This window comes from Lithobates pipiens, unplaced genomic scaffold, assembly GCF_037356315.1.
Source record: "Lithobates pipiens isolate NorthernLeopardFrog02 unplaced genomic scaffold, aLitPip1_a1.2 Scaffold_19, whole genome shotgun sequence".
Taxonomy (NCBI): Eukaryota; Metazoa; Chordata; class Amphibia; order Anura; family Ranidae; genus Lithobates; species Lithobates pipiens.
Window position 1 is genome coordinate 432,767,584 of NW_027507764.1, and position 12,804 is coordinate 432,780,387.

General features: G+C 41.9%; 1 protein-coding gene and 1 long non-coding RNA gene across 3 annotated transcripts in view; both read right to left on the reverse strand.

Moving 5' to 3' along the window:
* Positions 1–12,804, reverse strand: part of TRAPPC8 (trafficking protein particle complex subunit 8) — a 128,988-nt gene that overhangs the window by 68,805 nt on the left and 47,379 nt on the right. For both annotated transcript variants that reach the window (XM_077492613.1, XM_077492614.1), the window contains 4 exons: positions 12,436–12,686; positions 11,227–11,342; positions 3,232–3,382; positions 2,929–3,029 (listed from right to left, as the gene is read on the reverse strand). In XM_077492613.1, coding sequence (XP_077348739.1) covers positions 2,929–3,029; positions 3,232–3,382; positions 11,227–11,342; positions 12,436–12,686 — 619 coding nt within the window. The remainder of the gene's footprint in view (positions 1–2,928; positions 3,030–3,231; positions 3,383–11,226; positions 11,343–12,435; positions 12,687–12,804) is intronic.
* LOC143997154 (uncharacterized) lies at positions 9,397–11,202 on the reverse strand. The gene is made up of 2 exons (XR_013277651.1): positions 10,528–11,202; positions 9,397–10,378 (listed from the first exon to the last, which is right to left on the reverse strand). It is a non-coding gene; the product is annotated as an uncharacterized LOC143997154 (long non-coding RNA).

Here is a 12,804-nt window from a genome sequence, read left to right on the forward strand (position 1 = left end):
TTTTAGAGGGAGGGGAGTAAAACTAAAATAATATGGTTGCATACTTGTGCACACCCTCTTATAACGGGATGTAGCTGTGTTTAGAATTAAGCATACACATTCAAACTCATGTTAAATAGAAGTCAGTATGCACCTGCCATCATTTAATTAAAAGTGCCTCTAATTAACCCCAAATAAAAGTTCAGCAGTTCTAGTAGGTCTTTCCTGACATTTTCTTAGTTGAATCCTACAGCAAAAGCCATGGTCTGCAGAGAGCTTCCAAAGCATCAGAGGGGGTCAGGAGAAAGGTACAAAATAATTGGATATATCATGGAACACAGTGAAGACAGTCATCATCAACTGGAGAAAATATGGCACACATGAACAGTGACATTACCAAGAACTGGACGTCCCGACAAAATTTATGAAAAGACGAGAAGAAAACTGGTCAGGGATATTGCCAAGAGGCCGACAGCAACATTAACCACTTCAATACAGGGCACTTTCGCCCCCTTCCTTCCCAGCCCAATTTTCAGCTTTCATCGCTCTAGCGCTTTCAGTGACAATTGCGCGGTCATGCTACACTGTACCCAAATGAAATTTTTATCATTTTGTTCGCACAAATAGAGCTTTATTTTGGTGTTATTTATTCACGACTCCGTTTTTTATTTTTTGGGATATAAGTGCAAAAAAAGCGGAAATTTGGAAAAAAAAACTATTTTCTTTTTTCCATTTTAAAAGAAATCCAATAAAATCAAATTTTGGTTTGTGTGATCACGGACATATGTACGCAAATGATCATGTACATGTGTGTGCAGGTGATCACGTACATATGTGTGCAGATAATCATTGGGACATGTGATTTTAGTGGGACATATGTGGGGGACATGTTTTTATCATTTGGGGACATGTATGTTTTGGGGACATGTGTGGGGACTGTGTTTACACTGTGTTGTGTGTGGTGTGTTTACACTAGACTGATGATCAGTGAGTAAAAAGCTGTAAAAAACAGCTCATACTCACTGATCATTAGCCGGCTGCAGCGTTCTGCTCTCCTCTCCTCAGCGATGACTTCCATGTGAGGAGAGGAGAGCCGATTGCCTAGCACGCGATCCCGCTCCTTCTGAAGGACGTTCCTGAACGTCCTATCAGAAGTAGACGTATATATGCATTGGCCGGGTGGGAAGTGGTTAAAAGGGAAAATGTGTTCTGGTCTGATGAAACCAAGGTTGAACTTTTTGGCAATAATTCCAAAAGAAATGTTTGGTGCAAAAACAACAGTGCACGTCACCAAAAGAACACCACACCCACTGTGAAGCTTGATGGTGGCAGCATCATGCTTTGGGGCTGTTTTTCTTCAGCTGGAACAGGGGCCTTAGTCAGGGTAGAGGAAATTATGAACAGTTCAAAATACCAGTCAATATTGGCCCAAAACATTCAGGCTTCTGCTAGAAAGCTAAACATGAAGAGGAACTTAATTTTTCATCATGGCAACAACCCAAAGCATACATCCATATCAACAAAGGAATGGCTTCACCAGAAGAAGATTAAAGTTTTTAGATGGCCAAGCCAGAGCCCAGACCTGAATCCAATTTAAAATCTGTGGGGTGATCTGAAGAGGGCTGTTGCACAGGAGATGACCTCGCAATCTGGCAGATTTGTAAAGTTTTTGCAAATAAGTGCTGTAATAAAATCAAAAGGTGCTTCAACAAAGTATTCATTTAAGGGTGTGCACACTTAAGCAATCATATTATTTTATTTTTTTATTTTTACTTCCCTCCACCAAAAGGATTTCCGTTTGTTTGCATTGTAGTTATAGGTCACATTAAAGCTGGAAAAAGTTCTGTAATGATTTATCTTTGTCTCTTTCTCATTTTAAAGCGGAAGTAAAGCCATGAATTTAATAACTTTAAAAAAACTTTATATTGCCGGCACATGCCAGAAATGTAGCTGTCACATTGGTTGTGCTCTCAGCCAGAACTGTCAAACCATCCAATGGCTTGTGTCATAATTGATCACGTACAGCATCATGTCATTTAAGGATTAAACAGAGGCCAATAGGGCAGCTTCCTTGGCTGAATACAATAGGAGGGTTTACTTCCACTTAAAGAGGAGTTCCACCATGAAAAAATTACATAATCACAGAGCCTTTAATCCTATAAAGAAACATTTGGGGGAATTTTTTTTTTTTATATACTTACCAGAAAGGTCCTGTTGCTATGTAGTGCTCCTAATCTACCACTTCCTGGTCCGCGGTGCTCCTTGTCACTTCCTCCCTTGCCTGTGCTCCTGGGAAATTAGTAATTTCCCAGGAGTCTGTGGGCAGTACTGTGATCAAGAATCACATTATATCCTGACAGAAAATGACGCGATTTAAGGCGGTTGCCATAACAACAGGGTGGGGCCTTCCTCCATCACCGCCCATTATGCTAACTTTAGAAACAATCACCACTACGGCCACTGGAGAAACGTGCATGCGCAATATCGAGAGCATGCATCTCACCATCGCTACTCCCGGAAGAGGTATCGATTGGGCTTCACATGCCCGCAATCATCATGGCAACGGCCAGAAGAGGATTTAATAAGTGTGAGTATAAAATAACTATATTAGTAACATCCGCTAGAAAACATATAAAATCATTGATTATGATAATAATGCATGCTCGGATAGATGAAAAATAAAAATGTGGCCAGAACTCTGCTTTAACAGGAGTGTGTAGACTTTTTATAGCCACTGTATTTATGCTTGCCACATGATGTTCCATTTTACAATTTAGGAACCTGTACATTTTCTGTTAATACCTGAGAAACTAATTATGTGATATGTGGAAGCATTCTCTCAAAAAAGTAATGGTTTAAGTATTATTCCACACTTACTTAGGAGCACACAGTTTGCACATGTATTTATTTACACAAGGTCGTCTTACATGCCCAAAGTAATTTTCTTACTTGCATATATCTCTATATGTCTGTATTGCTGTGTCCATGTAATGAGCAGGGTATGGTCTGGGAGCACCAGGCTGTAGAAAAGCAGACACTGCAGCCATTTCCTGTAACACATGCACATGTGACAAGTTAAACACAATAGACAGCGGGGAAACAAAGCAGGAAATATGATTTGAATTATCTATAAGACAGGAAAAGAAAGAAAGAAAGAAAGAAAAAAAAAAAAAAAAACTTTCCATATTCTATTAATCTAAAAGAATTTATATAAAACTGATATTAAAATAGTCAGTACAGAACAGTACATACCAGAGCCCCAGCAGCATAAAGCATTGCCTGGTCACCTAGAAAGTCCTTTTTTGCAGTGTGATAGCAGCTGTATGCCAGATCATAATGCTGTACCAAAAAACAGAGATCAGCCATTTTCCTTATCTGAAGTTCAGGTGCCTCAGGTGGATATCTGAAACAAATACAAAACACTTCAATTAGGAGGATCGGGCCTTTCAAAATGTTTAGACATAGACCAGGTTACATGAAAGTGAAAACAATGCAGTGTAATAGGAGTGAAGTTATCATAACAGCATGTAATAAGTTCACTGCAAACCCCATTAAAAGATAACCTGGGTAAATGAGCAACTTGCTCATTAAAGCAGAGTTCCACCCAAAAGTGGAGTGGGTATCTGGTTTTGAGAGTGACTTCCTGTCTCACTTCCTCCATCTACTGGCCGCCTAGGCGGCTCTTCCTCTCCCCCCCTGCAATCTTCTGGGACTCATCACTGGTCCCAGAAGACTGCTTGGCCACTGACAGAGTGCAGCGCGACTTGTGTATACACAGTGCGTGCCCGGCTGTGAAGCTGCAAGCTGTCACAGCCGGGCGCCCAGACTTACAATACCAGCGCTGCAGAGAGGCAGGGGAGAGGAGCGAGGCATTGGGTGGCCACAACGCTGGACCGCGGGACAGGCGAGTGTCTGTTTAATAAAAGTCAGCAGTTACACTTTTTTTTTTAACTCACTTTTGCTTCTCCTTCCTCATTTGTACAAAACATAAAACAGTATCATAGCTGGTACAGGCCTTAAAGAGGTACTGAAGTCTGGAAGCTGCGCCCCAAAAAAATATAAAGGCAAACATAGGGCAAAGGACTAGTCACCAGTATCTGATTTCTCTCAATTACCGACTTACAGTGCCCCTTGTTCTGCATTGTGTCTATGTGGCGGTGGACATTTTGGTAAAGGCAGGGGTTTGCTTCCTCACGTCACCACCTCTAGAAACACAGAGAGCAGGACAATAGCAATGTCACCAAATCTCATGGGACTAGAAGTCATACAAAGCAGTTCCTTGGGTCTCACCATCCTTAGATCTCACACTCACACTGCCTTAACATAACAAATGTTCACTTTTTAGGTTCAGGTTAGATTTTAAATGGACACTATTCATGGAGATCATGATCTAACCAAAGAATCGCAAGAACAATGATAGCCCTACTCAGGTCCCTTGTCGGTGCTCCTGGCTCTTCTCTGCCGAGTGACCCCATAGACAGCAAGCTGCTTGCTATGGAGGCACTTATGTAGGCTCACTCCTGAGCAGCGCTCTGCATGTCCATTGACACAGTGTGGCTCACCCTGCCACCTCCTCCCTCCTTACTTGCTGTGATTGAAAGCAGCAGGAGCCAATGGCTCTCTCGCACAGTGCTGGATTACCATTGGGCTCAGGTAAGTATAAGGGGGGCTGGGGTAGGGGAGTTTTTTTTTACCTAAATGCATATAATGCATTCCAGTAAAAGACTTCTGCCTTTAGAACCACTTAAAGATTAATTCCAGACATGGTATATTTTTACATTGTTGCTTTGGACAGACTTATTTCACTGTAAAAGCTGCCCAGATCACTTTTCCGAAACAGCTGACTGCAGAAAACAGTACCAAGATCATGGCTGCAGCTGATCTTGTCGGTCAGCAAGTGGTTAAGAGATTTTATTTTCGTGGGCAGTGGGGCACAAGACACAACCCCGCTGCCTGTCTGAGTGACACCTCATTATTTTCAACTGTAGACAGGTACACAAGTGTTGCAGTGCACTGCTGTTCATTCTGAATGCCCCCCCCCCGATGCATACAGTTTAAGCAGTAAAAATAGATGCTGTAACGCCCCACAGAACATGGCTGTTTTTGAGCTGTCAAAAATAAAGCAGGTGTGTCAATCCATAATCGGAAAATGGAAAGAGTATGGCACAACTGCAAACCTACCAAGACATGGCCGTCCACCTAAACTGACAGGCCAGGCAAGGAGAGCATTAAATCAGAGAAGCAGCCAAGAGGCCCATGATAACTCTGGAGGAGCTTCAGAGATCCACAGCTCAGGTGGGAGGAATCTGTCCACAGGAAAACTATTAGTCGAGCAGTAGACAAATCTGGCCTTTATGGAAGCGTGGCAAGAAGAAAGCCATTGTTGAAAGAGGTCAGAGGTCCCATTTGCAGTTTGCGAGAAGCCATCTGGGGGGACACAGCAAACATGTTGTAGAAGGTGATCTGGTCAGATGAAAAGGAAAATTAAACTTTTTGGCCTAAAAGCAAAACGCTGTGTGGCAGAAAACGAACACTTCACGTTACCGTGAACACACCGTTCCCACCATGAAACATAGTGGTGGCAGCATCATGTTGTGGGGATGCTTTTCTTCAGCAGGGATAGGGAAGCCGGTCAGAGTTGATAAGAAGATGTATGGAGCCAAACACAGCGCAATCTTAGAAGAAAACATGTTAAGAGTCTGCAAAATACTTGAGACTGGGGGCGGAGGTTCACCTTCCAGCAGGACAATGACCCTAAACATACAGCCACAATGGAATGGTTTGCATTAAAGCATATTCATGTGTGTTGGCCCAGTCAAAGTCCAGGCCTAAATCCAATTGAGAAACTGTGGCAAGACTTGAAAATTGCTGTTTACAGATGCTCTCTATGCAATCTGACAGAGCTTAAGCTATTTTGCAAAGAATGGGCTAAAATGTCACTATAGATGTGCAAAGCTGGTAGAGACATACCCAAAATGACTTGCAGCTCTAATTGCAGGAAAAGGTGGGTCTACAAAGTATTGACCCAGGGGCCCCCCCCCCCGAGTACAAATGAACACTACACGTTTCAGATATTAGTGTGTGTAAACATTTTTGAAAACCATTAATCATTTTTCTTCCACTTTGCAATAATGCGCCATTTTGTGTTGGTCTACCACAAAAAATATATTTGTTTTAGGTTGTAACATGAGAAAATGTGGAAAATTTCAGGGGTATGAATACTTTTTCAAGGCACTGTAAGTAGCAGTAGCAAGGACTAGATCTACTTCTACTCAGTATTTCCCAAAAACTTCAGTAACAGAAGACACTATTGTTATATTTAACCACTTGCTTACTGGGCACTTAAACCCCCCTCAGTCCCAGACCAATTTTCAGCTTTCAGCGCTGATGCACTTTGAATGACAGTTGCGCAGGCATACAACACTGTACCCAAATGAAATTTTTATCATTTTTTTCCCACAAATAGAGCTTTCTTTTGGTGGTATTTAATTACAGCTGGGAGTTTTATTTTTTACTAAACAAACAAAAAAAGATGCAAAAAAAATAAATAAAAAAATCATGTTTAATAGTTTGTTATAAAATTTTGCAAACAGGTCAATTTTCTCCTTCATTGAAGTGCGCTGATGAGGCGGCACTGATAGGCTGCATTGGTGGGCACTGATAGGCATAGTTAAGGCGGCACTAATAGGCACAGATAAGGCGGCACTGATGGGCAAAGATGGGCACAGATAAGATGGCACGGATGGGTGGCACTAAGGGGCACTGATAGGTACCACTGATAGATGGGACTGATGGGCACTGATAGGTGGCACTGCTGGGCACTGATGGGCGGCACTGCTGGGCACGGATATGTGGCACTGGAGTGCAGCACCTTTGTTGAGGCAGATTGTGGGCACTGCTGGGTGGCACTGCTGGGTGGCACTGACAGGGGGGACACATTTTTTATTTATGTGGCAAAGCAGGGGGCAGGTGGGCACTGGCAGGGGGCAGGTGGGCACTGGCAGGGCTGGCCGTGATCGGGACTTATGTCCCGATCACGGCCGCCGGTGATCGGCTCTTTTTTTTTCTCCTCGCACTGTCAGCGCAAGGAGGAATAATAGCCGATTACCGGCTCCGTTATATCACATGATCAGCTGTCATTGGCTGACAGCTGATCACGTGATAAGGGGTCGGGATCGACCCCTTGCACGGATCTGTGATCAGGCGAGTCTCAGACTCGCCGATCACAGGGGGCGCGCAGGCCGCTCATGCACGGGACGATGTCAATAGACGTCGTCCTGGCAAAGGAGATCCGCGCTGTAGCCGTCATTCGGCTATAGCGCGGGTCTCAACTGGTTAATGTATTCTTACTGTATGTTTCACCACACTCCTTTTCAATAAAGCCTCAGAGACACTTCACACAGACAGTTTTATTGGAGGATAGGAAGATTTAGCTGCAAGCTGCACTGCACACAGGGCAACATGTAGGAAGGACAGAACAACCTATACATTTATTCCAACTGTGTATGCAGCCATTTTCCTGCAGTTCTGCTTTAGGCTCCTTTCACGTGGATGGACCGTCTATACGTTTTTCTTCCATCCATCAACGAACAACAATGCATTCCTATGGGCAGACGGATGACCATCCGTTAACCTGCACTTCCGATTTTATCCGTTTTTTTTATAACGTACAAGGCTACGTCCAGATCTGACAATGTCCGTCAACGTCCGATCAGTTCAGATCCATTTTGAAGAAATTTTTTTGTTTATCTGTGAACTCAACCTATGACCCAGGCAGTAGTTGGACAATAGGAAGTACATCCCCAGTACATGCCCAAGGAGTAACATGGCAAGAGTTGTCTCCCATGCGAAGCTTATAAACCTGGTGCATGAAAGGCTAGGCTTGTGGGACTCAGCCTGTCGGGGACCACAGTGACAGAGTAAGAACACAGCAACTATGGTATTAAATCTCTAAGCGTGGGACACCAAATTGGTCCACCATGACTCCCAAACAGCGTGATCAATGTGGTAAGTGTTGCCCAACCGCAGTTTGCTCTCTTGTCAGTGTTTTAATGTAATCATTAGATTATGGGTTGCTTGTACATTTTTGAATGAAGTTAGGGTTATGGTTGATGCAAAGATTCACATGCATTACTACAAACAGAAAACACATACAAAGCATAGTGCCACATGGTTTGGCTCTGCTGCAGCGAGAGTGAACAGTACATTACTCACATGTTTCCATAATCTAAATGTCAAAATCTTTACTCAAATTCTCTCTCAATGTGTGTTTACAGGATTTGAAATTAACAGAAGGTGGCGTTCTCTGAGAAACCATTTTCGCAGAGATCTGCATGTTGTGGCAGAGTATGCAAGCGGTTCCGGAGCTACCACAAAGAATAAGTCTGTCTATTTTGAAATGTCCTTCCTAAGGAAAAACATGGATGTTAGACCGTAAGTGATGTTTGGATGTTCCATCTAGAAAGTGAAAAAAGTAGGTCTCCATATAGTAAGGTTTTGTGAGCAAATGTTCCTCCTTTTTATTGTAGTACACCAAACGTCTCAGAGTGTGAAGAGAAGACTGACAATAATGAGACAGAAGCAGTGCAGGAAGGTGAGCAAGCCACACAAGAGGGAGAAGGCCAGTCCCAGTCTGTGGATGAGACAGCACGTCCAAGTTCTTTGCAAAGATCCGTACATGTAAGCATACTATTGATTACTATACTTTATCTGATGTACACCAAGGCATCATTGCATTTTTGGCATATTATTCTCTACAGGTTAGTAATGACAGGCCAACAACATCACGATCCTCATGGCGTGTTAAAAAGCCTGAAAATCCAGAGATGGACAAAGCCATGAAGTCCTTCATGGACAAGATGACCTCCTTTAAAAGAGTCAAATGCATCCTTCCCGAGGAAAATGTATCATACACTTTTAAAAGCACCAGCAGAGAGGCAGATGGAGATACATATGGGTATATTTAATTATATGGGGGATGTATTAGAGCTGCCGAGTCAGGAATGCTATTACCCACTATTAGCCAGTATGAAATCTCTCTCAGAGGTCATACTGTCAATATTCCTACGAGTCCCCATGTCTTCCTGCCAAGCCATATCTACTGCCCTATCCACAGACCCCTGTGAGTGCATACAGCTCAATGAACAATACCCAGAGGCATTCTTATGCTTCCTCTCCTGCTTATTCCGCACAGGGAACATATCCGCAGAGTGTAAACATTGGCTCAATTTCTGCTGATGCTTCTCCAGCTAATAGCCAAACCAGCTCTGATTTTTCTTCCCAAAATTCCACTTCCTATTCCTCATCCCCCACCTCTTTTTATCAGGATTTGTAACCTGGTTTTTATGTTAAACTACGAATTTTGTTAAATTTTGCATATTTTATTCTTTGTTCATACTTTGGCAAATAAAAAAACAGTTAAGTGTTAAAACATTTATTTTAAAAGGGTTATGCAGAATAATATGTGTCTTTTTATGCTATCAAAACACAATGAAATAACCAAATTAATCAATTTAAATTTGCACTGGTTTATATCTATATTGGTACTGTCATGGAACTTCTCCCGATGGAGACAGAAAGTAGTCAGCAAATTGTTCACGCATGGCAATATAGGATATCCCTGCACGTACTCTGCTGTACTGTATGGAGGGCAGGTGGAACTCTTCCTCAACTTGGATGCCCTCCTTCTCCTGGACAATATTATGCAGAATACAGCAGGCCTGAATTACTAACTAAGCATTCTCAAGACTGAGTAGCAAGGGTGTTTGGAAAACACGCCATTTACTGGACAATATGCCAAATGTACATTCAATGAGGCGCCTTGCGTAGCTCAGCCGATAATTAAAGATCCTCTTCTTGCCATCCAGATTACTTCTGGCATTCGGCCTAAGATATTGCAAAAGTGCAAAGGCCTCATCTGCAACAAGCATGAAAGGCAGTTCTGGTCCTTCAGTTCCAGGCAGAGGCTGATCGAATGGTATGTTGAATCGCCCTTCTCGCAGTCTTCGATCCATTACAGACTCACTGAACACTCTAGAATCAAAACTGCTGCCATATGCCGCAATGTCCACAGCAATACATTTATAATTCCTAACACAGATAGCCATGAGGACCAATGAAAAATATTTCTTGTAGTTATGAAATCTAGACCCGGAACATGGAGGCTTTTGGATACGGATATGCTTTCCATCAAGAGCTCTGATACAATTTAGAAAATTTGTTTGATTCCAAAATCCTTATGCTATTCTTTGCCACGTTTCCACCTGGTAATGGCATCACTGCTGGACACAGCTCTTCCCATATGGCCAAGCAAGTATCATGCATGATCTCCGAAATAGTTGAAATTCCCAGTAAAAAATAATGGTTTAAAGAGGTATAGGACTGGCCAGTTTCAGGAAACCTAGAAAAAAATTAAACATCTTTTTAAACATTCTACTGGATATAATATTTATTATCAATACATACTGTATACACACACACACACACACACACACACACACAGTGTAGACCAGGGGTAGACAACCTGACACTTGATAAATGATTTCTTACCTCAAGGTCAATAGGAGATGTTCATCTGCAGGTACACATCTTCTCATGTTGGTATGTCTCCGCTGCAGCTGTGGGTGCAGCTGATCCAGTAAGTAGTCAAATGTGGCCAAGGTAATCCTGGTGAAGTTGAAAAACTTAATGGGATACTGTCACAGTTGAGTGTAGTGCAAAACCTTCAGAAGGCCGCTTCATTAGCATAGGGTGGGTCCAAAATCTACGTCTCCTAGCCACAAACTTCTTTTTCTTGCTATCCATTCTCCTCATATAGGCAAATACGTCACGCTGTCCCAAAAATTGTTGGAATCCATTGCACAATGCAGATAGCACACACAAGGGCAAGGACAAAGGAAGGACACAGCAAGGACAAGTCACTCACTGAAAACTGCAATGGAGCATGGGAGGAGCAATCCTTTCTGGGTAATTTCCTTAAAGGCACAGAAACTGCTGTAAACTGATCAAAACGGATACAAAAACGGATGTAGACTTGTACATTAACGGATGAAAACTAATATTAACTAAACGGAAGATAGATGAAAATGGAGATTAACGGAACAGAAGACAGATGAAGCAACGGATAAGTACATTTTTAACGTGGCTAAACTGACGGTGCCTGTGTGAAAAGGGCCTTAAAATGCAAAAAAAATCCACAATAACAAAAACAACATTTGCAATAAATAGTACTATCTATTCTATACTTACAATAATCCTGAGGTATTCTTTAGCTCATTAATGCTTTTCTCTGGTACTTTACTACCACTGAACCATTTCTTTGTGGCAGAAAACAATGATCGACTCAGTCCCTTCCTGGATATTAACTGGAATATCAAAATGCAGAAACTGTCATTACAATTTCATATTACTTTATATTACTTCTGGTAAAGAAGCAAAAGAAAATGAAAAAAAAAACATGCAATCACAGTTCTAATAAAAGTATAATACTTTTTTTTAGGGTGACCTGTGTTTCACTGCAAACCAACAACCATTGTTTATTGTCTCAAAAACAGATTCCTATGTATAAGATTTAAAAGGAAAAAAGATTTTGAGATGTTAAGACTTCAAAAAGAAAGACTTTCCTGCACCAATGTAGATGTAGACATTTGCAATCAAAAACCATCTATGTTAGACTATCCTAAAGCCCCTAGATGGAGGACTTGCAGTTCCCAATCTCAAGTTAACCCGCATCTTATCTTTCTCATCTTCACCACTGAGTTTGCTCAGACTACCCAGATCCACATCATTGAGGGTAACACCCTTTCCCCATTTTTAAACCAAATTTTAGCTACCTTCAGATATTTTCTGCTATGACACGCTTCTCAGCCACAAGTCTCACCTCTCCCAACATAACTACCTGACAACTCTCTGGATCGTCTCTTGGCAACATTGGATTTAACCAAGTTGATACACCAACGTTGTATTATTTTCAGAATTCAACAGCCCTGAGATCCCAGTCGGTTAAGGGCCCAGATAATCCACACAAAAAAAAAAAGTTACCAAAGATGGTCAGCTAAACCTACGCATCTTCATATATTACATTGCACCTACTTGTTGGGCATCTAACTTTTCACAATTAGACCCTCTTATTGTGCCCTATGTCCCAAATGTCACTTTGAATCCAGGCCCTGCCACCTAATATCTCCCACTGGAGGACTGAAGTTAATATAGCTTTACCATTCAATTTGTTTACAAAACACAGGGGATGCCCTTCCAAATGTAAAAATTTGGGACAGATGAGATCTCCAGGGCTTCACTTGCAATTCACTACCAAACGTCCAGGGGATGGTATGCTTCAAACCAGGTCAAAAATGTAGCTTCCTAATACCTTCCAGGTGGTTCCAGTGTCAACCTAAAAGATTAATACTTGCAGAAAAACCCCATGCAAAATGGAACAGGAATCTTTAATAAGCTGACCTGATCGTTAAGCTGACGTACAGTCTTTTCTATATGAGGTATGAGTCCACGGAAGGTAAATTCCTGTATGAACTGCCTAATGCGATCATGATCAGTAAGAGTCAAACAACTGCCATGGGGAGTTCCTGTTGCTGTCTTCTTTGTTTCACTGACTGAAATCTGCATTCTTCCATTATCCAGTCCATCAAAGCTACCTCCAGCATCATTGATCTGGTCAAGTGGATGAGTCTTAAAATTGTTTGATAAACCCTCTGTAATGAAGGAAAAGACATCATATATAGCAAACAAATATAAATTATAGTGCATTAAGGGGCTTATGTAAGAAATTGCGAAAAAAATATGCAATTGCTGAAAACTGGGGAATGTTGT